Genomic DNA, 25,660 nt, shown 5'->3' with positions numbered 1-25,660 from the left:
AAATCAAGCTCATTTTTGCAAAATACAGACTAAGCAGAGATATAACAAATTACATAGTTAAATTTTATCTTATATCATGTCAAGATCACTTATGTTATGTTATTTCTGATCACAGCTTAATGAACTTGTGAAAAACTTTTAAACTGTCCCTACGATCTTTTATTACTGGACCAGAAAGTTCCTCTGGAGAAGGGAAAGGCTACCCACTCCAGTATTCTGGCCTGGAGAATTCCATGGACTGTATAGTCCCTTGTGACTCGCAAAGAGTCGGACATGACTGAGCGACTTTCACTTTCATACATATATATGTAAATTCTTAGTGCCCTTTTCTTTGGGAATAATGTTAATTTACAGAAAAGTTGCAAAGGTAGTACAGAAAGTGCCCCTGTTCCCACCCCCATCCCTCCTAACTTGCATAACCAGGGTACACTTGTCACAACTAAGAAACCAGCACTAGCAACTAAACTTCAGACTTTATTTGGATTTCACCAGTTTTCCCATTAACATTCTCATTCTGTGCCAGGGTACAATCCCTGGGTACCACATCGCCTTGATCTGTCCCTGTCTTTTCAGGCTTCCCTGGTCTGTGACAGTTTCTTGGATGTTCCTGGTTTTCCAGGTACCTGTATGAATTTTGTAATCAGGAAAAGAAAGGAATGATGACGAAGCAGAAGAAAAGAAGATGAAGATGGTGATGGTGATGGTGAAGAGTTATGTCCCGGAATGCCTTCGTTTTTATCTCGGTGGGAGGCAAAGGATCTTCTTTTCCTTTCTCTGTTCACCGGTACAAAACGGGGAAAGCAGTTGCTGCCTGGCATCTGTGGGATCCACAGAGGCTGGGCGCCTTAATCCCTCGTTGCCCTCTGCCCTCTCGGTTCCTGCGCCTGCTACCGTCCCTCCCGCCCCCCACCCCGATGCGGGGGCCCTTGGCTACAGGGCGACCCCGGGGCCGCGGGTCCCCTCGCCGGTTGGGCGAGCGCGCGGGCGGCACCCGGATCAACTGTTCCGCAACACCCGACTCGGCCACCCCGCCCCGCCCCTGCCTCAGGTCTTATAAGGCTGTCCTCCTTCAAGCCTCCGAACTGCCCGCTGCCCGCCCCGGCCAGACGCCCCCTGCAGCATGATCTGGAACACCAATCTCCGCTGGCGGCTGCCGGTCGTCTGCCTGCTCCTGGAGGTGGCCCTGATAGCCCTCTTCGGCGTGTTCGTGCGCTACGACATGGATGCCGATCCCCACTGGGTGCAGGAGAAGGTGATCAAGAACTTGTCCACTGACTTGGAAAACGAATTCTACTATCGCTACCCGAGTAAGTTCCGCCACCTTGCAGGTCATCCCCCCACCCCCCCGGGCGGAGGGTCCTGCCTGGCGGGAGCTGCAGGAGGAGATGCAGCCCCCAGCCCCCTGCCCCGCCCCTCTTAGGCTCCCCCCTATGGAGACTTACCAGTGTCTGGAGGTTAAGCTTGGGAAATGGCCAGACATGCCCAAATTCCTTTCAACTCGTGAAAACTCGTGACGAGAGCTCCCTCCAGGTGTCCTCAGAGACCTCCAACCTCTCTTCAGAGAGCCCTTCTTGATGTCTTCAGGAGACCCCAGCCAGTGGGTGACCTTGGCTCTCTTATCCAGCTGTGCCCAAACTCTCCACCTTAAGAGGGTAGTTCCAACTTCAAGGGCTGCAGGGGTGGCTCATTGGCCTACCAGCCCTGCTGGCGTGGAGGACCACAGCATAACCGTGTTTTGGCTTGGAGAGGGAGAGAAACACCCGTGAATTCCCTGGCATCCGTGGTGCCGTGATTAACAGCATGGCCATAGAGTCACCACACCTCACCTGTATCACGGCTCTGCCCTCAACCAGGTGGGTGACCTGTAGGCAAATGTCAACAATACACAGACTCGATTTCCTCATCTGTCCAATGGGGATAATAATGGGACCTACCCTACAGGAGTGGGGTGAGGCTGGCATGAGACATTGCACATAAAGTTCTGGCACTGTGCTGGGTATGGAGTCTTCACTTCATAATGCAGCAATTACTGGATGAGTACTAAGTGCACACGCCCTAGGACTCAGCAGTTAGAAGAACTGGTGCAAGGTTATTTGGGTTGGCCCAACCTCTGGAGCCCCAGCCCAGAACTCTCTTCATGCCCTTGTGCTTTCTAGCTTTCCACATCATCTGCCAACAGCCAATGACAGTCTCTTTCTAACTGTTGGTACTCACATGGTCATGGACTGTTAGTTTTAGAAGGGACCCTAAAGTTCATCTCCAACAGTCACCCATGCAAACTGATCTTCCCTCCGTGACTTGTTTGTCGTTGTTCAGTCACTCAGACATGTCTGACTCTTTGCAACCCCATGGACTGCAGCATGCCAGGCTTCCCTGTCCTTCACTATCTCCCAGAGTCTGCTCACACTCATGTCCACTGAGTTCATGATGCCATCCAACCATCTCATCCTCTGTCACCCCCTTCTTCTCCTGCCCTTCATCTTTCTCAGCATCAGGGTCTTTTCCAATGCCTTGGCTCTTAGCGTCAAGGGACCAAAGTATTGGAGCTTCAGCTCCAGCATTAGTCCTTCCAGTGAATATTCAGGGTTGATTTCCTTTATTTAGGATTGATTAATTTGATCTCCTTGCTGTCCAAGGGACTCTCAAGAGTCTTCTCCAGCACCACAGTTTGAAAGCATCAATTCTTTGGCACTCAGCCTTCTTTATGGTCCAACTCTCACATCTGTACATGACTATTGGCAATGCTATGACTCCGATTTTACAGACCAGGAAACTGAGGCCAGAGAGGGGACATGTCTTGCAAAAGTCACTCATCCAGAAACCTAGTGAGCTCCAGGGACCTGAACCCACCCTCCTGGACTGCTCTCCTCCCTTTCATCTCACCTTTCCTCTCTTCTCCTTCCCTACTGGTGGCTGTGACTAGGAGTTGGAACGTAGGTGTGGCCCCAAGCTTGGGTTCCCAGGCCTCAAGGCAGTTCCCAGGGGTGTGGAGTGAGGGCCATCCCTTTTGGTACTTTCTGGGTTCTTGGCTCCATGCTGTCAACACCTGTGCAGGCTTCATTCCTGCCCAGAGGATTAGAGGAGTCCTCTGGGCATCTCGGTTTTCAGAGAAGTCTAGTTCCAGCTGACTCAAGCTGGGGCCCAGGGGTGCCTGAAGACGGCTCCTGGGGCATGGGCCCCTTGGCAAATAGCAGGCACAGAACCAGCTGGGGACCCGTCCTGGCAGTGCCCTGAAAGCCCAAGCTGCTGAACACAAACTTCCTCCTGGGCTGATGCTCCCGGCAGTGTCTGGGGAGGTTGGCCTGAGGAGAAGCCATCAGATCCTGGGCTCTCGAAACTTCCCGGGAAAACAGAGGGAGAAAGGAAATGACCTAACGCTGAGAATGCCACAATTTCAAACATTGAAGGTCTGGTTCATAAAACTGAGGCAGCAAGGTTCACCCTGCGCTCCTGGGAACCTGAACCTCAGATTCGTGCATTCCTCAAGCAGAGGGCAGTGTAACCTGGCAGTTGACTTTGGAATTAAACAGATATGGGCCCATCACTTTAAATGGAGTAAAGTGAAAGTGTTAGTAGCTCAGCTGTGTCTGACTCTTTGTGACCCCATGGACTGTAGCCCGCCAGGCTCCTCTGTCCATGGGATTCTCCAGGCGAGAATACTGGAGTGGGTTGCCATTTCCTTTTCCAGGGGATCTTCTCAACCCAGGGATTGAATCCAGGTCTCCTGCATTGCAGGCAGCTTCTTTACCATCTGAGCCACCAGGGAAACCCAAAATAGATTAAGGCACCTCCCTGATCACACTGAGTCTCAGTATGCTCATCTATGAAGCGGGAATGTTATTTAATGCAGAGGACTGTGCAGATAATGGGTAGCCAGGAGGGCATGTCTCATGACATGAAACCAGAGGACAGTAAACGCTGGTATCAAGCTTCCTCAGAAGGGACTGATGCTGTTGCTGAAGGTGTTTAAGTGCAGGTTTAGCATCCATTTAGTGATGTGTCTTCCCTAATAGCTCAGTTGGTAAAGAATCCACCTGCAATGCGGGAGACCTGGGTTTGATCCCTGGGTTGGGAAGATCCCCTGGAGAAGGGAAAGGCTACCCACTCCAGTATTCTGGCCTGGAGAATTCCATAGACGAGTCCATGGGGTGGCAAAGAGTCAGACACAACTGAACGACTTTCACTTCACGTCACTTCAGTGATGTGGCCAAGGAATATCTCTTTGAACATGAGTTTGAACTACTATAGCATTTAAATTCCTTTGTGTTCTCCCCACTTGTTGTTCAGTCACTAAATCATGTCCAACTCTTTTGCAACCCCATGGACTGTAGCCTGCCAGGCTCTTCTGTCCATGGGATTCTCCAGGCAAGACTACTGAAGTGGGTTGCCACTCCCTTCTCCAGAAGATCTTCCCAACCCAGGGATCAAACCCATGTCTCCCGCGTTGGCAGGCAGATTCTTTACCACTGAGCCACCAGAGAAACCTCCTTCCCACTCACAAACACTTTTTCCATGCTCTGTCAGATGAGGAGTGTATTTGCTTCTATTTTATGTTGCCAGAGGTGGAGCTTAGAGATTTTCCCAGCTGGTGAGTGGCACAGGCAGGGGTGAGGCCAAGCCCTCACACTGCACAAAAACCGCTTCCCCTAGTCTCTGTGGCATTGCCACTCCTCAACAACCTCCCCAGGAGGTTTTGCAGTGATGGGATGGTTCTGTGTCCGGCTCCGAGTTGTGGGAGAAGTGGACACAGAGCCTTGGGGAATTGAGGGACTGGCCAGTGGACTTGAAAGGCAGCAGTTTAGGCTGGGCTGGCCTATAGAGCATGGGAAGGGCCGGTCCCCAGGCTACTGCAGGGCTGAGGAAGCGTTGGAGAGAGAGCTGCTGTTACCCACCAGCATGGGAAACTTGATCCTCAGATTTCAGAAATTTTCAAAACTTGGCCTTCTTTAGACCATCCCAAGAGAGAAAAGTGAGCCAGGAAGGGGTCGCAGAACAGCTGTGTACTGGCGTCCCCTGGTGGCGGCTCTCAGAACTGGCCTCCAGGAGCCAGGCTTGCCCCTCAGGGACCTCCCGTGGTGGAGGGAATCTGCCGGGCTGCTTGAGTCACTAACTACAGGCTGGGGAAAGTAGGGGAAGAGAGGCATTGTCTTATTAACTTCCACCGACCCCCAGCAAGTCGCCAACCCAATGCAAAGCACCTGGTCAGTCTTGAAAGAGAAAAAGAGAAGTAGTAATTAATATAATTAAGCAATTGCTGAGGAGGAGAAGGGGACAACAGGATGAGATGGTTGGGTGGCATCACCGACTCTATGGACATGAGTTTGAGCAAGCTCCAGGAGATGGTGAAGGACAGGGAAGCCAGGTGTGCTGCAGTCCATGGGGTCGCAAAGAGCCAACGACTGAGCGACTGAACAACAGCAGCAAGCAGTTGCTGAGGAATCAGGCTTAGGCCCAGGGCTTTGATTGGATGACATTAAATGTGTACCACACACCTCTGAGTTCTGTTACTATTCCTCATTTTACAGAAAAAGAAACTCGAGGTCAAAGAGGTTATGTCCTTGCTAAAGGTCATACAATCTGGACCTTCAGACCATTAAAAATATATATATTTATTATTCATTTATTTGGCTGCCCTGGGTCCTAACTGTGGCATGTGGGATCTGGTTCCCTGACCAGGGCTCGAATCCAGTACCCCTGCATTGAGAGTGAAGAGTCTTAGCCCCGGGACCATCAGGGAAGTTCTGGATCATTATTATTAAAAGCACTTTCAGTAGCATCAAACTCATTTGGCAGTCAATTCTAAAGGAAATCAACTGTGAATATTCATTGGAAGGCCTGATGCTGAAGCTGAAGTTCCAATACTTTGGCCTCCTAATGCTGAAAGTCAGGTCATTGGAAAAGACCCTGATGCTGGGAATGATTGAGGGCAGGAGGAGAAGGGGGCGACAGAGGATGAGATGGTTAGATAACATCACTGACTCGATGGACGTGAGTGTGAGCAAACTCTTGGAGACAGTGAAGGACAGGGAAGCCTGGTGTGCTGCAGTCCATAGGGTTGCAAAGAATCGGACATGACTTAGTGACTGAACAACATTCGTATTCCAGTAAGGACCAGTTTAGGAGATAGAGAGAAAGGAGTAAGAGAGTGAATAAAGAAGGTGTGGAAGGAGAGCAAAGCTGGAGTCTGTGCGCCTGTGGCTGGGGGGACAAGAAACAGATATCCACAGAAGGGTTAGAGACAGAGGTCAGGACAGCCGGGGAGTCACAGAGAAGGACAGAGAACCAGCGAGGTGGGGACCGGCAGAGAGAAACCCTGAGAAGTCGTGCGCTCTCTGCTTTTTCATCCCAGGCCACAGGGAGAACTGAAGGCAGCCCCCAGGAAGGCTGCCTCCAGTCTCTTGAGCCCCTGTCCGCCCACTTCCCCCACCTCCAAACAGCTCACATATGGAAGTCTGCGATGCTACTTTTTCCCAGGGGTTCCCCTCACCTCCTTGCCAACACTGTCCCTGTCTAATCTGCTTAATTCCGGCCGGCCAGTCCTCGGCTCCTGTCTCCCACTCATTGTTCCAACTCCCAGCTCTGTGTGCAGGTCTGCTGGACCTCAGACCCCAGCTCAATCCCGAATGGCCAGACTCCATTGCGCCACACTACCCCGCCTGATGCTTACCACCACCACCCACGCCCGGGGTCATAGGGTCACCTCAAACTCACCTCAAACAACCAGCCCTAGACCCAGCACCTCACTCCCTCCCCAGCAACCTCTTCCTCCTTCCCGGCATTTGCTTTCGTAACTGTGGTCTGAAGGTGTCTCCTCCCTCTCTCTCTAGTCTGTCACCCATCAGTTTCTTCCCAAGAGTCACCATGACAGTCTCACACACTGGGAAACCCAAGCCGAGCTGCTGTTTGTTTAACTCTGTGCAAAAGCAGCTCAGAGCTCAGAGCACCGTGCTGGGGTGAGACCCACAGCTCTCTTGCATCAACTTCTGTGCCTCAACCCTTACCCAGCCTCAGGGAAGCCTGCAAGGGAGACAGATGAGGGCAACGGGAGAGGGGCAGGACAGCCTGAGCATCGCTGCCCACCCACACTGTGGCTGGCCAGGCTGCTGTGGACATCAGGGCCTATCTACCCAGTGGGTAGGAAACATCAGACAGGAGAGGGTCTGCAGTCTCCCCTGATGGTGAAGTGCCACCCGGGGCCCTTGGCTGCTGCTCAGCTGGCATATCTGGCTACTCCTGAGATTACAACAGTAATTATCCATTCATCCCTTCAGGGATATTTATGGAGCATCCACCCAGGGAATGCCCATAGGCAGTAGAGAATACCAGCATGAACAAAACAGGCTTGGCCTGGACTCCTGGGGCTTCCCTGGTGGCTCAGCAGTAAAGAATCCGCCTACAGTGCAGGAGACGCAAGTTCAGTCCCTGGGTTGGGAAGATCCCCTGGAGAAGGAAATGGCAACCCACTCCAGTATTCTTGCCTGGGAAATCCCATGGACAGGGGAATCTGGTGGGCTACAGTCCATGGGATCGCAAAGAATCGGACATGACTTAGCAAATAAATCACCACCATTTGACTCCTTGGAGCTTTACAGTCTAGTGGGCTAGACAAAGAAACCTAACTACCTAACTACAATTTGTTGTAAGAACTAGAAAAGAAAGAAGAAGGTGTCATGAGGGAGTGAACCAAGTTGAAACTCAGGGGTCTGGAAGGCCTCTGTGATGAGGTGACTTTTTGCTGAGATCCACAAGAAGAAATGGAGAAGAAAATGGTAACCCACTCCAGTATTCTTGCCTGGAGAATCCCATGGACAGAAGAAAAGAGTTGGGGACGACTGAGCGACTAAACAAGAAGAAGAGAAGTTGCTGGCCATTCTGTGGGAACAGCGTCCTACGTGGAGGGACCACCACAGGCAAAGATCCAGAGTGAGACTGAGCTCAGGGAGGCCAGTCTGACTGGGGCACCAGAGGGAAGGGAGGACCGAGGAAAGGAAGAAGGAGACTGGCGGGAGGGGCCAGGCCAGGCCTGGTGAGCCCTGCAGTTCTCTCTTATTCAAAAATGTTTAATTGGGGAAATCATTTCGAATTTACAAAGAGTTGCTAAAACAAAAATAATACAAAGAACACTATATATTCTTTTTAACTCCCATTAAGCATCTCTCTCTTTTCCCATATAAAAGCAACACGTACATACCGTTCCTTTTCCCCTGAACTGAGAGTCCGTTATACATATTGCGGTCTGGCTGCCTTAATTACTCCACTGTTTCCTAAGAATAGAGGTATTCTCTTCCATCACCACAGTAATCAACTTCACGAATTTACACTGTATGCTACTTTAATATACTGTCCCTATACAATTTTGTCAGTGGACCCAATAAGAACCCTTGTGGCATTCCCCTGCACCCGCACCCACTCCCTACCCCAGCCAAATCCAGGATCCAGTCTAGGGTCAAGTACTGGATTTATTTGACCTGTCTCTTTAGCCTCTTTAACCTAGAACATTCCTGTGTAGGTAAGGCACCTAGCACGTGTCTGTCCTATAATAGATGTTCACAAGGGCAGCCTTTCTTTATCTTTTAAGACACTGATATTTTTCAAGAGTCCAGCTTCAACCCCTTTCTAATAGCATGTTTCTTTGTTTGGTGTTTCCTCATGATTAGATTGGGATTGTGCCTTCTCAGCCAGAGCACCACATAGGTGATGTGTCCTTTTCAGAATATCTTCCTGAAGGTGCACAATGTACGCATGTCCCACACTGGTGACGTTAATTTTGATCACACTATCAAGATGTTACCCAATTTCTCCACTGTATGGTTACCGGATGTTTTTTCACCCTCCTTTACAACCCATAAGACTCCTTTAAGACAACGCAAATACCTTGCTCTTCCTCAAAATTTGTCCCTGGATTTTAACATCCAGTGATGAACTCTTCATTGTGAAAATTATGATTTTCCAACTTCAGTGCTCATTCCACATCTAACTGTTGGGCTGTCAGCATCCTGTTGTAAGCAAGAACCCTCTCTGCTCTCTCTCTCTTAAAAAAAAAAAAAGTTCCTGTTTTTTATGATTTTCATTTGTTATGGTACCTAATTATTTTGGCCAGTCAAGGGACTCCTAGGCCAAACGAGACTAACTTCTCCACAGCAGAAGAATGGAATTGCGCAGGTAAGGCCCTTGGCGAGGGCAGTGAAAGGGGGCTGTCATCTCTCAACAGGGACGCTCAGGCATTCCTTGGCCTTAAAACCCAGTGGTCTAAGTGGTCTAAAGTGGGGGGGGGGGGTCTTACCTCCATTCCCCCAGCCAAGTCCACCCCAGAGGCTTTTTTTCTTCTAATTGAAGTACAGTTGATATACAGTGTTATGTTAGTTTGTGCTGTATAGCAGTGATTCAGTTATACATATATAACTGAATATGCTATGCAGTAGGACCTTGTTGTTTATCTGTTGTATACATAGCAGTTTGTGTCTTACGATGTGATGGGGTAGTCGCAGCAGAGTCATAATTACTGCAGGAGCCTCAGGATCCAGATGTAGGGGTGGCGGGATGGGGGTTGGAGGGTGGCCCAGGCCCGGCCAGTGGCGGAGCAGACACAGGCTCAGCTGCGGACCGCGCTGGCCCAGACACAGAGCTGCAGCGAGGGGCTTCGCTAGGCCACCGGGACCCTGGACTGTGTTCTCCCCACAGGCTTCCAGGACGTACACGTGATGATCTTCGTGGGCTTCGGGTTCCTCATGACCTTCCTGCAGCGCTACGGCTACAGCTCTGTGGGCTTCAACTTTCTGCTGGCGGCCTTCGGCATCCAGTGGGCGCTGCTCATGCAGGGCTGGCTTCAATCCTTTGACGGACGCTACATTCTGGTGAACGTGGAGAAGTGAGCGTGGCTCGGGCCGGGGGCGTGGAGCAGTGGGCGGGGCCTGCGCGGGAGGCGGGCCTGCTCAGGAGGCGGGTCCGGGGGCGTGGCCCAGAGGCTTTGGGCTGTGAACTGTGTCTTCGTCATCCAGCCAGGGTCCCCAGCGGCCCGGCAACATACACCCCCCACCCCAACACACACACACACACACACACACTCACTTCCTGATCAGTGAGTCTCCAGGGTGGGAGTTCTCATGGTAACCAAGTGCTGTTGGAGGGTTTCCTTCCTCCTAAGACACAGGCTGCAGGGATGCAAGGCTTTTCCCCAGAGTCCAAGTCCTGACTCCGCTCTGACATCTCAGGGCAAAGATCAAAATTTGCCCTGAGAGAAATCAGGCCATAGGACCCATGGAGGGGAGGGAGTGGGTGGCAGGCGAGCGGAAGGAGTGTGGGACTGCCTGAAGCAGCCTACTTAGGTTCATTGTAGAGGGAATATTGAATGGGGAATCCAGTTGCCTGTGTCCCCACCCAAGGAACAGAGCAAAGAGCTGTGAGGCCTGTGTGGAGTCCTAGGGCTGAAGCGCCTCCCTGCATCAGCCTCCGAGGGGGCCCCTGATCCCTATCTCTTCTCACCTCCATCCTCATCACTTTTGTCTGTGATAATCTTTTGGTCTGACAAGTACTACACTCCCTTCTATCAGGGAACTCAGCCCATCCCTCTGTCTGAAGAGACCTCTTAGGAGCCTTAGTATGTTTCTTCCCTCAACACCACTACCAGGTTATACAGTAAATTTTCCAACTTGCCAAAACCCAGCTTGCCAAGCAGTCATCTCACTGAATGACTCATTTATCAAACTCTCCAGCCAGGGAAACTTAAGAAACTGACAACAGTTTCCGTTGCATGGTACAAAATCAACAGCCTTTGGGAGATTTCCCCCCTCCCTTCCCTTTTTAGTCAAGGTTTGGTTTATTGAAGGCTCTTTCTTTAAGTCCAGTTAGATTGTCTTCAATTTCTGTAGACATATGACGTTTGGCTAAAGAAAAGTACATTTTGAGAAAGTTGTCATTGGTGTGTAAAAACAAGCATTCATTAGCCTGCTTGGAAAACCAAATCCACAGAAAGGGATTAGAGGCAAATTGGTACGAAACCTCGTTTTTTTAAACATCTATTTTTAATTGGAAAATAACTGCTTTACAATATTGTGTTGGTGTCTACTGCACATTGCGTGAATCAGCCATAGGTATACTTACGCCCCTTCCCTCTTGAACCTCCCTCCCCAAAACTACATTTAAAGTGCAAATCCCTGCTGTCACATACAGGACACCAATCAGATATCATAGGCCAGGGGCCTGAAATTTTAAACATATGCCAAATATTTGCAAAATGTTAATTCATTCAAGCCAATTAATGAATCCATGAATTAAGAGAAACAGGAAAAATAGTCGACTAGGTAGAAAATGTTTTGGAACCAAGAAATTGGTATTTTTGTATATAAACTCCATGACATACATGCATATCATTCTACTGTATAAGATACACAGGAAATTCTCATTCCCAAAGCCATAGACCCAAAGTATAAAAGTGCCTGTGATATATTTAATTGGCCACCACAGCAAAATAGCTATGGCTAAATGCAAAACAGAACTATAGAGCTTTTTTAAATGTTCAAAGGAAATTATTGCAAACTTTTGTGGGTTAAATTTTTTAAACCAGTTATTTAACAAGTTAGTCACTTGACAACTTGAGTTTTGGCAACTTGGTTTTGGGGGAAATGATTTTCAGCAACTTAGCTGGAGCCGATTTCTGGTGCCCAGGGCTGAGATGAACATGTAGCCCCCTAGACCTCACCTGAGGATCCTTCTTCTAGCTTCTGTCCTGCCCCTGCTGAAGAGTCCCAGATCCCACCTGTCCCTCCAGGTTGTTCCCCAGACTCAAGGAGGACCTGTGTGCTCCTCAGCCTCCATTCTCAGGCCTTGCCTGAGATGTGACATACAGATATCCATCTCCCAGGGGCTGATGGCCCAGGTATGGGCTTCTGTGTGCTCCCTCTCACTCCTTCCTAGGGGGTGATCTCTGCCAGGTGGTCTTCTGGCTGAGTTATGGAAATTTGGGCAAATAACTTGGCCTCTCTAAGTCTCCATTTCCCATATTTATGATGTGGCTAATAATGGTACCTGTTCCATGGGTCCAGGTGTGATACAGGAGGGCCTGTGCTGCACTGAACAAGCATTGAAGTGCCTGGCACTTAGCACCTGTCATCATGCATTCAGCCAGGCCCCGGGGATGCGGCAATGAACAAGGCTTATAGTGAAGAGACATTCCAGTGGACATCCTTTGTCTGGGGAGGAACCCTGAGGGGACAGAGCCCTGCTCCAACTCCACACACTGTCCCTACCATCAGCGGGCTTCTTACTTCTCACTTCCTGATTCACACACACACACACACACACACACTTGAGTATGGGGGAAGGGGCTCCTGTGGCTGTGACTGCCTTAAGGAAGTAGTAGCCCCTGCTGTCTTTATGAGGACCCTGGTTGACAACGCTCATGACTTGGAGGCCACACTGAGAGTCTGCCTTGGACTCCAGGACAGCTTTGCTGCTGGCAGGGCCCAAGGAGACCTGGGTTAGGCACAGCGGGCACGTGGATGGAATCCAGATCCCCTCTGACCACATGGCATGCCTCTGCTGGCTGGCTGGGTTTTCAGGGTCCAGACTTAAGGAGGGCCTGCAAGCTCCTTGGCCTGCATTCTCTCTGCTGGCCTTCCTGTCCCCTCTCTCCACCCAGCCCCCAGCTCCCTACTGCCTGCAGGAAGGGCCTTCCTTCTTCCCTGGACATAAATCCTCTCTCCCAGGTAAGGTAAAGAGGAGGTCATGATGACTCAAACCCAACCAAGGTCCTGGTAGCCAGCAGGAGAAGTGTGTGTAGAGATAAGGATTTGGAGGCAGAGACCACATCTGGTTAGAGGTATTGGGGAAGGCTTCCTGAAGAGGTGGTGGGTGAGAAGAGGTTTTGGAAGGGCAGGTAGAGAATGAAGGGCAGGACAGGGTCCCAAATACGGACCAGACAATATTCAACAACAGCAGCCAGATCACTTGGGTGCCTTGAGTACAAGCTGCCTGCAAGGAAGAGGGTGGGGCCTCAGATGGGCCCTCAAAGGAAGGGTGTGGTGGCATCTAGTATGTGCCACTGCTGTGCTGGATACTTCACAGGCTATTTCTTTGCATTCCTAGAGTAGCTCTAAAATGCTATGTGCCCATTACCCCAGATGGTGAAACTGAGGCTCAGCAAAGTTAGACCACAAGCCCAAACCCACAGGTGACCAAAGTTCAGATTCACCCCAGAGCTTGAGTGCCACTTCTTGCTGTGGCCTCAGCCCCTCCCCTGACCTGTCTCCCCACAGCCTCATCAATGCGGACTTCTGCGTGGGCTCTGTCTGTGTGGCCTTTGGGGCAGTTCTGGGCAAAGTCAGCCCTGTCCAGCTCCTCATCATGACTCTCTTCCAAGTGACCCTCTTCTCAATCAATGAGTACATTCTCCTCGACCTGTTAGAGGTAAGCAGAGCTCAGAACAGGGATGGCGGTGGAAGGGACACTTGCGGGGACAGGAAGGTGACAGAGAAAGAAAGGACTGGGGAGACAAGCCAGCTGGATTCAATTCAAGTTTGGCCAGTCACTTAATCTTCTGAGTGTCAGTTTCCCCAGCTGTAAAGCAGGAGAAATGACATATATTGAGCATCCACCCGGTACATCAATCCAGCAACTAGACAGAGTAGAGGTTCCTCACATGTTGGTTTTCTCCCTCCTTTCTCTTTCTGGTGCATCAGAGGGAAAGAATGGGATGTTCCTGCACATCATCTTGCACACATACATTCCCAGATTGCTCTGCCAAGAAAATGACCCGGTATACTGAGGGGGCACATCTGTAAGGAAGGTTCCCAGGGGAGTGGCCAAAGCAGACATATACAGTTGCATGGGTTGCACATTGCACAACTCTGGAGGTGCCATTCACATGGACCTCTATGGCAGGAATGATGCCCCCTGAGGTTGACTAATTCACTGGCCAAAGTAAAGAGCATCCTAGGCCTCTGACTCTTGTTTAGACACCTCTTTGGCATATTTGCAGGAGTAGGGATTATTCAGGAACCCCATCCCTTTCTCATTTTCCAACTTCTTTATGTTTGGACTCTGGCTAGAAACCCCCATGGGTTGTTTATTTTTTTAACATAGAATTTCTCAGAAGCAGGGTGATCAGACTTGCACAGTGGTTCCTCAGTATCATCTGGGATTCAGTCTTTTTTGTTTCACTATTTTGAGCACAGGATTTCCATTCTTATTTTTTTCTGTGCTGTGCCAAATGCAGGATCTTAGTTCCCCAACTAGGGATTGAACCCACGCCCTTGCAGTGGAAGCACAGTGTTAATGTTAATCTTGGGACTGTCGGGGAAGTCCCACCCCCAGGGGTTTTGCTTTCAGACCACCCTATATTCAGTCACTCATTTTGTCATTGTTTTCAGCTATCACACTATCATATTCCTTATTCCTGATTCATCTCCCTGTCATCATCCTTTTTTTTTTCGGCCATGCCAGGTGGCATGTGGAACCTTAGTCCCCTTACCAGGGATTGAACCTGTGCCCCCTGCAGTGGAAGCACAGAGTCTTAACCACTGGACCACCAGGGAAGTCCCTCCCTGTCTTCATCCTTGCCTGATCCACCACCTCAAGCTAGCTAATCTCCACCAGCAGCTGTGGGGACCTGTTAATAATGCATATAAGACCATTCCTCTGATTAAAACCCTGGTGTTTTTTTTTTTTAATTTCACTTCAAATCAAATCTAAACTTGTTTTAAGGCCCTACATGTTCTGGCCTCAGCCTTTTCTCTAAGCTTATCATCTACTCACTCCCCATCTTTCTGTGATTTGACCATATCCTGTGGTCTGCTTTTCAAATACCCAAGCTTGGTTCCACCTCAGGGCCTTTGCACTTACTGCTCCCTTTGCCTGGAGTGCTCATCTCCCTGGTCCTTTTCATTACTGAGGTCTCAGCTGCAGTCTCACCTCTTTAGAGAGGCCCGCCCAGGTTCTCCTACCAATGCTGTCCTCTCCCTTACCTCCTTCTAGTCACTATCCTTGACTTATTTTCTTCAGAGCATTTATCCTTAAGGGAAAATAAGAGTGAAACCTTATCTGTCTGGAGACTATCTCTATTCCTGGCCCAATGCCTAATAAATTATCGAGAAGTATTTGTCAAGGGAATAAATTTTGGATTTACATGTCAAGCAGTGCTCCAGGCAGTGGGATACAGGAGTGAGCAGGACTTTGTTTCCATCCCAAGGAACTCACAATCTAGTGAGGGGGCCAGGAAGCAAACAGACAATGACCAGACAGTGAGACAAGGATGGAGTTCCAGGGCTAGGTGCCCTGGGGGGTGGGGAGGAGGACCTGAGCCAGCATATGGCAGGCCAGGGAGGCTTCCTGGAGGAAGAGTTGTTAAAGCCAGAAGTCAAGTAGATAATCAGGCAAAGGAATGAGCAAAGGTATTTGAGGCAGAGGGAATGGGGGTGGGGTGCTAGGGGGGGAGGAAGGAGCATGGATCATCAAGACTTTCATAGACTGTGTTGAAGAGTCTCAACTTTATCATGAGGGCAATGGGGAGCTATGGAAAGTTCCAGGCAGGAGAGGGGCATGGTCAAATACATGCTATGGAAGTGTCACTTTGGCTGTGGTGAAGAGGACAGTTGGAGGCAGAGAGTCAAGAGGCTGTATTAGTCACCCTGGTGAGAAGTAATGGGACCGGGTCTGGCCTAGGACAAAGAGAAGAAAGTGGATCATAAGCGAGTTATAAAAAAGGTGAATAAACCAGCCTTGGAGACTGGTTGGGGTGGGTAGAGAGAAAGAAGCTAGGCTAGGTGAGGGGGTACACAGGGGAGTCAATACATGAGATCTGAAATTGACTGAGAAGTAGTACCTTGGGTGTGAGTTTAGAGGCAGAGAAGGCTTCTTTGACCCTCAAAACCCTTCTCTGATCTGCTGCAGAAATTCCCTCAAACGCATGACAGTGTTTGGGCCTCTCCTGCAGCCAAGTTGAAACACAGTAATCACCGCTGACAATCAAGGAGCACTTGCCCTTGCCTGGGCCCTGCTCTGAATGCTTCACGTGGGTTATCTCATTCAATCCTTCTCTCTGAGCTAGGCACAGTTATTACTCCCATGTTACAGATGAGAAAACTGAGACTCAGAGAGGGTATGGGGCTCCCCCAAGTTCACACAGCTAGTAGAGGCACCCACCAGGCTGGGAGTCAGGAAAGAGGTATGTTAACAATTCAACTAGCCCTGTGACATTGGATGACACGCTTACCTCTCTGGTTGGGTTTCCCATCTAAAGGGAAGAAGCAGGTCTATGATTTTTTTTTTTAATTTATTTTGCCTGTACTGGGCTGTCACTGCTGTACAGGCTTTTCTTTAGTTGCAGCGAGCGGGGGCTACTCTTCATTGCAATGTATGGGCCTCTCATTGTGGTGGCTTCTCTTGTGCAGCACGGGCCCTAGAGCACAGGCTCAGTAGCTGTGGTGCATGGGCTTAGTTTCCCCGTGGCATAGGGGATCTTCCTGGACCAGGGATTGAACCCATTTCTCCTGTACTGGCAGGCGGATTCTTAACCACCAAGGAAGTTCCCCACTTTAATTTTCATTGAAGTATAGTTGAGGAGGGGATCCCCACTTCCTCCCCTTCCCAGTCGATGGATCTGCCAGGGCCCTGGGCTTCCTTCTGTAGCCTGTACCTCCCTGGAGACAGCTGCACCTCTGTCTGTGTGTGGGGAGGTGGGGGTGGGAGAGTGTCAGAGGAGGGAGGGAGAGGAGGGTCAGACCCTGACAGTACCCTTGTACACATCCACCAGGTGAAGGATTCGGGGGGCTCCATGACCATCCATGCATTCGGCGCCTACTTTGGGCTCACAGTGGCCTGGATCCTCTACCGCCCTAACCTACACCACAGCAAGGAGAGGCAGAGTTCTACGTACCACTCGGACCTCTTTGCCATGATCGGTGAGAGCTTCCATAGTGATTGAGGGGGCCCCCATGATGACCAAGGGCTGCCGTGCTACCGTGGTGGGTGAGGGTCACCATGAGCATTTCAGGCTGCGGTGATCATACCTCATCCCCACATGGTCTGGTGGGTGGCTGCCAGTTCCCTTCGGAGAACGGGCAGGGAGAGGTTGCCTATAGATATTTCAAGGATCCCAGTTACTTGTCCCTTCTCCCCACGGGGCTGGGAGAAGTCGGTCACTCATCCTGTGTGTTCCCTCGAATACCCCAGGGCAGACACAGTGATAACCAGAAAGTGCGTCCAGCCCTGATCTCAGCAAGGTGTACGTGCCTATTTCCTGTGTCCATTCATTCCAGAGAACACATATCAGCTACCTTCTCTGGTCCTTTAAAACCCAGCCCTGGCTTCACGGAGCTCCTGACAGGGTAGTAGAACAGATGGCCATGCAACTTGATTATCTTCCTACAGTGGAGAAAAAGATTCTCCCTCAAGGTGCCTGGGAAGCAGGGTGGGAGGCATTTCACCAAGTTGTGGGGTCAGGGTAGACTTCCTGGGGCAGAGTGGAAGACTAAGATGGCATTAGGTAGTGAGTAAGGCAGGGAGGGCCTTCCAAGATGAGCCCCCAGCACGAATAAAGTTCCAGGGGAGGGAAATGGCTGGGCTGTGTGAGTCACTTGATATCTCTGGAGCTAAAGGACAGGATGTCTGTCCAAGCTCCATCAGGCCCATCTAACGCCCCTTCTTCCGGTTCCACTGACCCTTTCTGGTCTGGCCAGGCACCCTCTTCCTGTGGATGTACTGGCCCAGCTTCAACTCGGCTATATCCAATCACGGAGATGCTCAGCACCGAGCAGTCATCAACACCTACTGCTCCTTAGCAGCCTGCGTGCTCACCTCAGTGGCACTGTCCAGCGCCCTACATAGAAAGGGCAAGCTGGACATGGTGAGTGGGGTGGGGGCGGGGGAACCTTGGGGGAAGCTGTGGCCACAACTGCCTGTGCCCAGTGGGCACTGATCACCACGCCCTGCCAACAACTCAGTGAAGCAGGCAGCATAAGGATTATCGCACCCATCTTGCAGATGAAGAAACTGAGGCCCCGAGAGAAATGATTTGTCCAGATGACACAGCTGGCTTTAGGCAGAGCCCAGAACCAGATTCGTGGAGGTTCTATCATGCTGGCTGCCCTGGATGAACTGGCTCCTTCTCATCCTCCTCTCCCCACAACCTGGGTGCTGACATTAGTTCTGGACTGAGCAACCCCCAAAAAAACCAGCTTCTGGCCTCAGCCTTCCTAGCTCTGCCCCTACCTGCCCCCTCCACACGCTCAAAAGAGAACCCCTTCAAAACACTTGGGACGTCTGTGGGGCTGCGGTGTTGCCCAGTGTCCTTCATATCACGCCACTGGGACACGTGTTCCTGTCATTCCTGGGGGAGTAATGGGTGTTGGTAGATTTTTCTATAGAAAGAGGACCACCTCTCTCTGATATTCTTTTTATTTATTTTTGATTGCACTGGGTCTTCATTGCAGTGCTCAGGCTTAGTTACTTGGAGGCATGTGGGATCTTAGTTCCCCAACCAAGGATCAAACCCATGTCCCCTGCATTGAAAGGTGGATTCTTAACCACTGGACCATCCGCGAAATCCCACCATCTAATACTCTGACACTAGCTTCTAGACCCAGGCACCTAGGTGCCAAGATGCTGCCAGGAGTTTGTGTTACTCCGGGACACAAGCTTGAGCCCTGGGATGCACTGGACAGTCACTGTACAGAGAGATGGGGAACAGGCACCGGGGGGAGAGAATCAGACACACTCATGTGGGCACATGCAGGGAGGGACATGGAAGAGGATGAAGGTCAGGGGCTCTGGCTCCACACGGACCTGGATCAAGACACCTTTCTGCCCTTGGCTGGCCGTGTGGTCTTTGACAAGTCCATGAACCTCCCCCGTGCCTTAATTTTCTCACCTGCAAACATGAAAAGGTAACTGTAATCGCCTCCTGGGCTTGTTGTGGAGGTTAAACATACTCCTCACAAGCCAGCACCACGGTCCATGGCACAGGTAGGTCCTCAGAGAGTCAGCCGGTGCTCCTGTAGGCTTGCAGATTCTGACGCCAGCACGCGTGCGTACAGAGGACATCAGACACACGAACCTGGGCACACCTTTGTGTCTGGGCACCCAGATCCAAAGAGGACATGCAGGTGGACTGAAGGAACCCATGGACACAAGCACGCGTGCACATAGTGCTGGTGAGGGTGGCAGGTGTACAGACAGCACAGGGGTGGCTGTCCCAAGCCCGGGCTCAGGCTGGAGTCCTCTGTAGTCTCCTGGCTGGCTGAGATGCATGGGAGCCATCTCTGGCTCCCAGGTGGCCCACCACGCACAGGAGATCAACTTGGGCCCTAGGTCAGCTCCTCCAGGACGCTACTCTGGGAGAGGACTGAGTTCCTGCCTGCTCTGTCTGCCCTGCCCAGGTGCACATCCAGAACGCGACACTCGCTGGAGGAGTGGGCCTGGGCACCGTAGCTGAGCTGATGGTCCTGCCTTTTGGCTCCCTCATCATCGGCTTCATCTGCGGCATCGTCTCCACCCTGGGTTTTGTGTACCTGACAGTGAGAGCTCCAGGGCCAGGGGCTGGGGGTGGGGGTGGTCTCTAGGGAGAGGGTGGGGGCTGGGTCTCTGTGTATTTGGGGCTTCCAGAATCCCCAGACTCCCCACAGCCTGCCACAGCCCCCTGCCTGAGCAACACTCATTGCCCTGTTTCCAGCCATTCCTGGAGTCCCGGTTGCGCATCCAGGACACGTGTGGTGTTCACAACCTGCACGGCATTCCTGGCATCATAGGCGGTATTGCGGGCGCGGTGACGGCAAGCATCGCCAACATTGATCTGTATGGGGAGGAAGGGTAAGAATGGAGGCGGTGCAAGGAGGTTGAACTCCCTCCTTCCTTCTCCATTCCTCCTTCCTACTGTTTCTCTAGGGTCCAAAACTAATTCTGTCCCCTTTCTCACCCACCCCGGACCACTATTTCATGGGCCTCTCTCCTCAACCTCTGTCCTTCCGTAAGAATCTTAGAGACCATCTGATCTTTCTAGTGCCCCCATTCTGCAGATGGAAAGGTTGAGGCCCAGAGGTTATTGAGCCTTCGTGTCCACTCATGCGTGTGGGGTGACAGCGGGTAGTCACTTGGCCTCTCCAGGGGATCCTGACCTGCTTCCTGTCTCTACCCCAGGCTTGCCTATGCCTTTGGCATTGAAAGATCCAAATTAAACTGGAGCCCAAACATGCAGGGCAGGTTCCAGGCTGCCGGGCTCTTTGTGTCACTGGCCATGGCCCTGGCGGGCGGCATCATCGTAGGTGAGTGGGGGTGACCATGCCAGAGAAGGTGGGGCCGTGTGGTTGGGGGACCCAAGAGTGTGTGCCAGAGGTCACCTGGAGCCCCCAGGAACCCTTTGTCTCTGCACTGATGGCTCTGAGACCAGGAGGATTTTTCCAGTTGAGGGGAAGGTCTGGGTAGGCAGAGAAGAAGTCATTCTTGACCTCTGGGACCTCCAACTTCCTTTAGGGGTCATTCTCAGATTACCATTCTGGGGACAAGCACCTGATGAGAACTGCTTTGAGGATGCAGTCTACTGGGAGGTGAGTTCTACCGACTTGTCCCGCAGCTCCTCTCCCTGGACCCCATCAGCTGGGCTGGGGCCTGGGAAGCCGGAAGCTGAGGGTTGGGGGACAGAGCTTGTGTCCTCTGCTCCTTTATCCAGGAGGCTGTCCCCTGGGGGGTTAAAGGCTTCATTCTACAGCATGTGTAGAATGAAGCACGCTCAGTCATGTCCAACTCCTTGAGACCCTACGGGCTGTAGCCTGCCAAGCTCCTCTGTCCATGGGATTTCCCAGGCAAGAATACTGGGGTGGGTAGCCATTTCCTTCTCCAGGGACATCTTCCCAACCCAGGGATCAAACCCACGTCTCCTGCATCTCCTGCACTGGCAGGTGGGTTCTTTTACCACTGAACCACCTTGGAAGCCCTCATTCTGAGCAGTACTTCCCAAAGTATAGTGCTCCCTAGAACAGCAGCAGCAGCAGCATCTAGGAACTTGTGAGAAATACAAATTGGCCAGAGGTGAAGAATGACTTCTTCTCTGCCTACCCAGACCTTCAAGTGCCACCCAGACCTCCTGATTTCAAAGCTCAAGGGGCAGGGCCCAGCCCTCTGTCTACAAGCCCTCCACATGATTCTGATGAAAAACTCATCTGTGAACCAACCACCTAAGACCAGTGGTTGGGCCCTTACATGCATGCTGGAATCACGTGGGGGTCTTTAGAAACTTCCCAGGCCTCAGCCTCCAGAGACTTGAAGTTCACTGGTCTTGTGTGGGACCTGGAAATTAGCATTGTATTTAAAATTTGCCAGGTGAATCGAATATATGGCCTGGGTTAAGAATCACAGTGCAGTTTTCAGCTTCTGTGGCCATAAGTACCACCTGGTGACCTGGTAAAAACTCAGTTTCCCAGACGTTAGCCCAGAAATTCAAATTCAGTAGGGCCTGGACTCTGCATGGGAACTAGCTCCCAGGTGATCTTGTACTCACACTCCCCTAAGCCTCTAGAGCAGCCTCTAAAACAGCATTGGTACAAAATCTAACTTGAGAAACGTTCTAGAAGCTGAAAGTAGTAGAATGTCACAGAACTCACCTTTTAAAAAGGTGCCATAATCCAGGCTTTCTGTGACTTCAGGGTGGCCTTCCTCCCCACGAATCATCATGACAGGTATTTGCCTGTGTTAGGAGATGGGGAATGAAACACAGGGTCCTTCTTGTCTCCCAGCCTTACCCCTCATGACAAGGGCAGAGACCTAGCCTGTGTCTGTGGCCCCTGGGACAAGGGTCTGCCCAACATGTTCCTTCTTTTGGCTATTTATTTTATGATTAAGGTATGGTTCATTTGCAATATTAAATTAACTCCAGGTATACAGCATAGTGATTCAACATCTTAATAGATTACACTCTATTTAAAGTTACTATAAAATAATAGCTATATTTCCCTGTGCTGTACAATATATCCTTGTAGCTTATTGATTTCATGCATAGTTGCTGGCTTGTACCTCTTAATCCCCTGCCCCATTTTAACCCTCCCTCCTTCCTTCTCCCTGCTGGTAACCTCTAGTTTATTCTCCATATCAGTGAGTCAGTCTCTTTTCTGTTATATTCATTCATTCTAAAAAATAAATATTTTTTAGATTCCATACATAAGTGATAACATACAGTATTTTGTCTTTGGTTTATTTCACTAAGCACCCTCTATGTCCATCTATTTTGTTGCAAATGGCAGAATTTCATTCTTTTTTATAGCTGAGTAATAGTCCACTGCATATCTATATATACACCACATCTTCCTTTTCCATTTATCTGTTGTTGGGTGCTTAGGTTGCTTCCATATCTTGGCTCTTGTAAATAATGTTCCTGTGTACATCGGCATGCATGTATCTTTTCAAATTAGTATTTCCATTTTCATCGGATATATATCCACTAGTGGAATTGATGGATCATATAGCAGTTCTATTTTTAGTTTTTGAAGGAACCTCTATACTGTTTTCCATAGTGGCTGCATCAATTTACATTCCCACCAACACTGCACATGGGTTCGCTTTTCTCACATCCTCACCAACATTCGTTGTGTGCTTAATCGCTCAGTTGGGTCTGACTCTTTGCGACCCCATGGACCGTAGCCCACCAAGCTCCTCTGTCCGTGGGGATTCTCCAGGCAACAATACTGGAGTAGGTTGCCATGCCCTCCTCTAAGGGATCTTCCCAACCCAGGGATAGAACCCAGGTCTCTGTAGATTTTTTGATGACAGCCATTTTGACAGGTGTGAGGAGACGGCTCATTGTGGTCTTGATTTGCATCTTTAATGATTAGCTGGCTCTGTATTTTAAAAATCATACCAGAAGTTTTCAGGATAATCTTAACTAATATCCACTAAAAACCAATATTAGGTACATGACTAATAAGCCTTTTAAATTTGCTTTCTTTAAATTATTTTTTAAATTATAACATGAATAGAAGCTCATTAAAGAAAATCTGGAAATAGAGATAAATAGAAATTCCATCACCCTCATTCAAGCACTATTAATATTTTGGGTATGTTTCCTTCCAGCCCCTCCTTTTTAAATCTACATGGACTTTTCTTAAATAGCTATGATATTATACTTGATTTCATATCCTGCTCTTTTTCTTTCTCTATCATAAGAACTGTTTTGTGTTATTACATTATGAATAAACTTTATTTTTTAGCAGCATAATTATTTTCATCCTATATTTGAAGTGGGAACTTAAATTATTTCAGACACCACAATTAGAAACCACACAGATTTAAGGTTAATGAAATAAACTAAAAAAACAAAAGTATCCATTCCCATACATAGAAGTTCACTCTTGGTTTCACTTTTTTTTTCTTCTTCTTCTTCTTCCTTTTCTGTGGGATTCTAGTTTTCTCATTAGGGATTGAACCCAGGTACCCACAGCAGTGGACGTGACAAGTTCTAACCCCTGGACCCCTGGGGAATTCCCTCTTGGTTCTGTTTTGATCATTTATGTTGTTGTTGTTTCAGTTGCTCAGGTGTGTCTGACTCTTTTGTGACCCTGTGTAGCCTGCCAGGCTCCTCTGTCCATAGGACTTTGATCTTTATAAATTATTCTAAGTTCACACCTTCTCTGTGCTGTATTATCAGCAGTGTTTAGCCACACAATCCCATGCCATTGGAAGTAAGCCACCATCAGGCCATTCTCATGGCCCCTGGCCTCTGGCAGTTTACCTGGGAGATGAGGTGACTTCCCAGAGGACAGAAGTGAGGCAGATGTCCCCCAGGAGCACAGGTGAGGGCATCTTTAGGATCAAATCTAAGCCTTGAGGCCAAGGCTGGGCTGATCTCTCCCATCCATACTCCATCTACCAATCCACTTGCGCTGCCCCTACATCCCCACTCCCCACCCCAACCTCACTCTTGGGCCATCATAGAGTTCCGGGAGCTTGCCAAGCTGCCTCTTAGCTGGTGCATTACTATTCCTCTTTCAGAAGTGCGTTTGGCACAATTGGAATCCCCCCAGGCTGGGTTATCAGCCTCTTACGTGCATGTACAACTCTTACTGTCACTGTGCACTTCACTTGGACCCCTTTCCTTTGCTCTAGTGGGGCAAGGACTGTGTCCTGCTTGGCCTTGCTGTGCCCAAGCACCCTGGACAGTGGCTAACTGAACTAGGAGCAGGACACGTGTGTGAAGGATTGCCCTGCTTCACGGCATGCAAACTGCAGGGTGATCACAAGGTGGCGCCCACCACACACCGTTCGCGGCTCCTGGCCTTGCCCAGGCTGTTTTAGTTCCACCAGCGACACCCGCCCCACCTGGGCAGGGCCCTCAGAGCCGCCGCCTCTCTCTTCAGATACCCAAGGAGCCGAAAAGCACTGCCCTCCATTCTGAGGACTCCAGCATCAAGCCCCCAGAACATTAAACTCCTGGGGCAAGACAGAAGCAGGTGAGCATGGTTTTGGCTTGTCCGTGGGGGCCCAGCTCTGGGAATCAGATGCCACCAGCAAAGGGGCAGAAGGAAAGCATCAAGAACTGAGGATGTGAGCTTCACCTGCCAGCGTCATGCTGGGGTTGGTGGGAGAGGCATCTGGTGTCAGACCATGTGCCTACTGGACAGACACAGGAATCTGTGGAAGGCATTCTGGACTGGAAAGCATATATGGAAAGTGACCTGGGCGCACCCATGGCTTTGCTGCTTACTGCCTGTGTGACTTTGAGGATCTCTCCAATTTCCTCATTTATAAAAGTGGAAATGACAGGGCTGGCTCTATTCAGTTGATCAACTCGGGCAAGAACCTTTTTTCCTTCCTTCTCATTCTCCTTCCTTTTTTCTTTTTCATCTACTAACATTTCCTTGCTCCCTCTGTGAGATGCACCAAGCCCTTTTTCATACCGTTTGCACCTGACACCTTAGAGATCTCTACAAGTGCAATGATTCCCCACTTTTCTAAAGATTTTTTTTCTTTGATGTGGACCAGTTTTCTAAAAGTCTTTATTGAATTTATTACAATAAATATTGCTTCGGTTTTATGTTTTGTTTTGTTTTATTTTGGCCACAAGGCATGTGGGATCTTAGCTCCCCCACCAGGAATTGAACTTGCACCCCCTGTATTTGGAGGTGAAGTCTTAACCACTGGGCTTCCAGTGGAATCCCAACTTCCCTCTTTTTAATGCGTGTGTGCGTTCATGCTCATTCGTGTCTGACTCTGCAACCCCCTGAACTGTAGTCCACAAGACTCCTCTGTCCATGAGATTCTCCAGGCAAGAATACTGGAGTGGGTTGCCATTTTCTCCTCCAGGGGATCTTTCCAACCCAGGGAGAGAATCTGTGTCTCCTGAATCTCCTGCATTGGTAGGTGGATTCTTTACTGCTGTGCCACCTGGGAGGCTTTTTTAATAGATGAGGAAATTAAGGCTCAGAGAGGTTCAGGGTCTTCAAAGCCAACACAGCACACATGGAGGAACTGGGGTCTTTCCAGGTCACTATCATTGCGCTTACCATAGCTATTTGACCTCCTTGGAGACCAGAGTTTGCAAAGAACTGTTTCTGGGACAAAAGGCTGAGTGATGTGGCAGGCGGGGTTGCTAGGGATTAAGGAAAGGGAAAAGCGAGACTGTGACCAGCTGCTTCTGATGCTGCCCATCTCGTCCAGAAAAGGAAAAGGTGCCCGAGGGGCTTTG

The 25,660-nt window shown here is 50.0% G+C and overlaps 1 protein-coding gene across 1 annotated transcript; it reads left to right on the top strand.

Annotated features, from left to right (window-relative positions):
• The first annotated feature begins 1,120 nt into the window (after window positions 1-1,120).
• Window positions 1,121-24,401, top strand: RHCG (Rh family C glycoprotein). Its single transcript, XM_055556755.1, has 10 exons — window positions 1,121-1,307; window positions 9,682-9,868; window positions 13,254-13,404; window positions 16,748-16,895; window positions 17,673-17,839; window positions 19,371-19,508; window positions 19,664-19,800; window positions 20,128-20,252; window positions 20,461-20,534; window positions 24,333-24,401. Exons 1-10 carry the CDS (start codon window positions 1,121-1,123, stop codon window positions 24,399-24,401), a joined length of 1,383 nt encoding a protein of 460 aa, XP_055412730.1.
• Window positions 24,402-25,660: the final 1,259 nt, after the last annotated feature.

This window comes from Bubalus kerabau, chromosome 19 (genome assembly GCF_029407905.1).
Source record: "Bubalus kerabau isolate K-KA32 ecotype Philippines breed swamp buffalo chromosome 19, PCC_UOA_SB_1v2, whole genome shotgun sequence".
In the NCBI taxonomy this organism is placed as follows: domain Eukaryota; kingdom Metazoa; phylum Chordata; class Mammalia; order Artiodactyla; family Bovidae; genus Bubalus; species Bubalus kerabau.
Note: the sequence above shows the minus strand (reverse complement) of the source record. Positions and strands in the feature narration are given on the sequence as shown.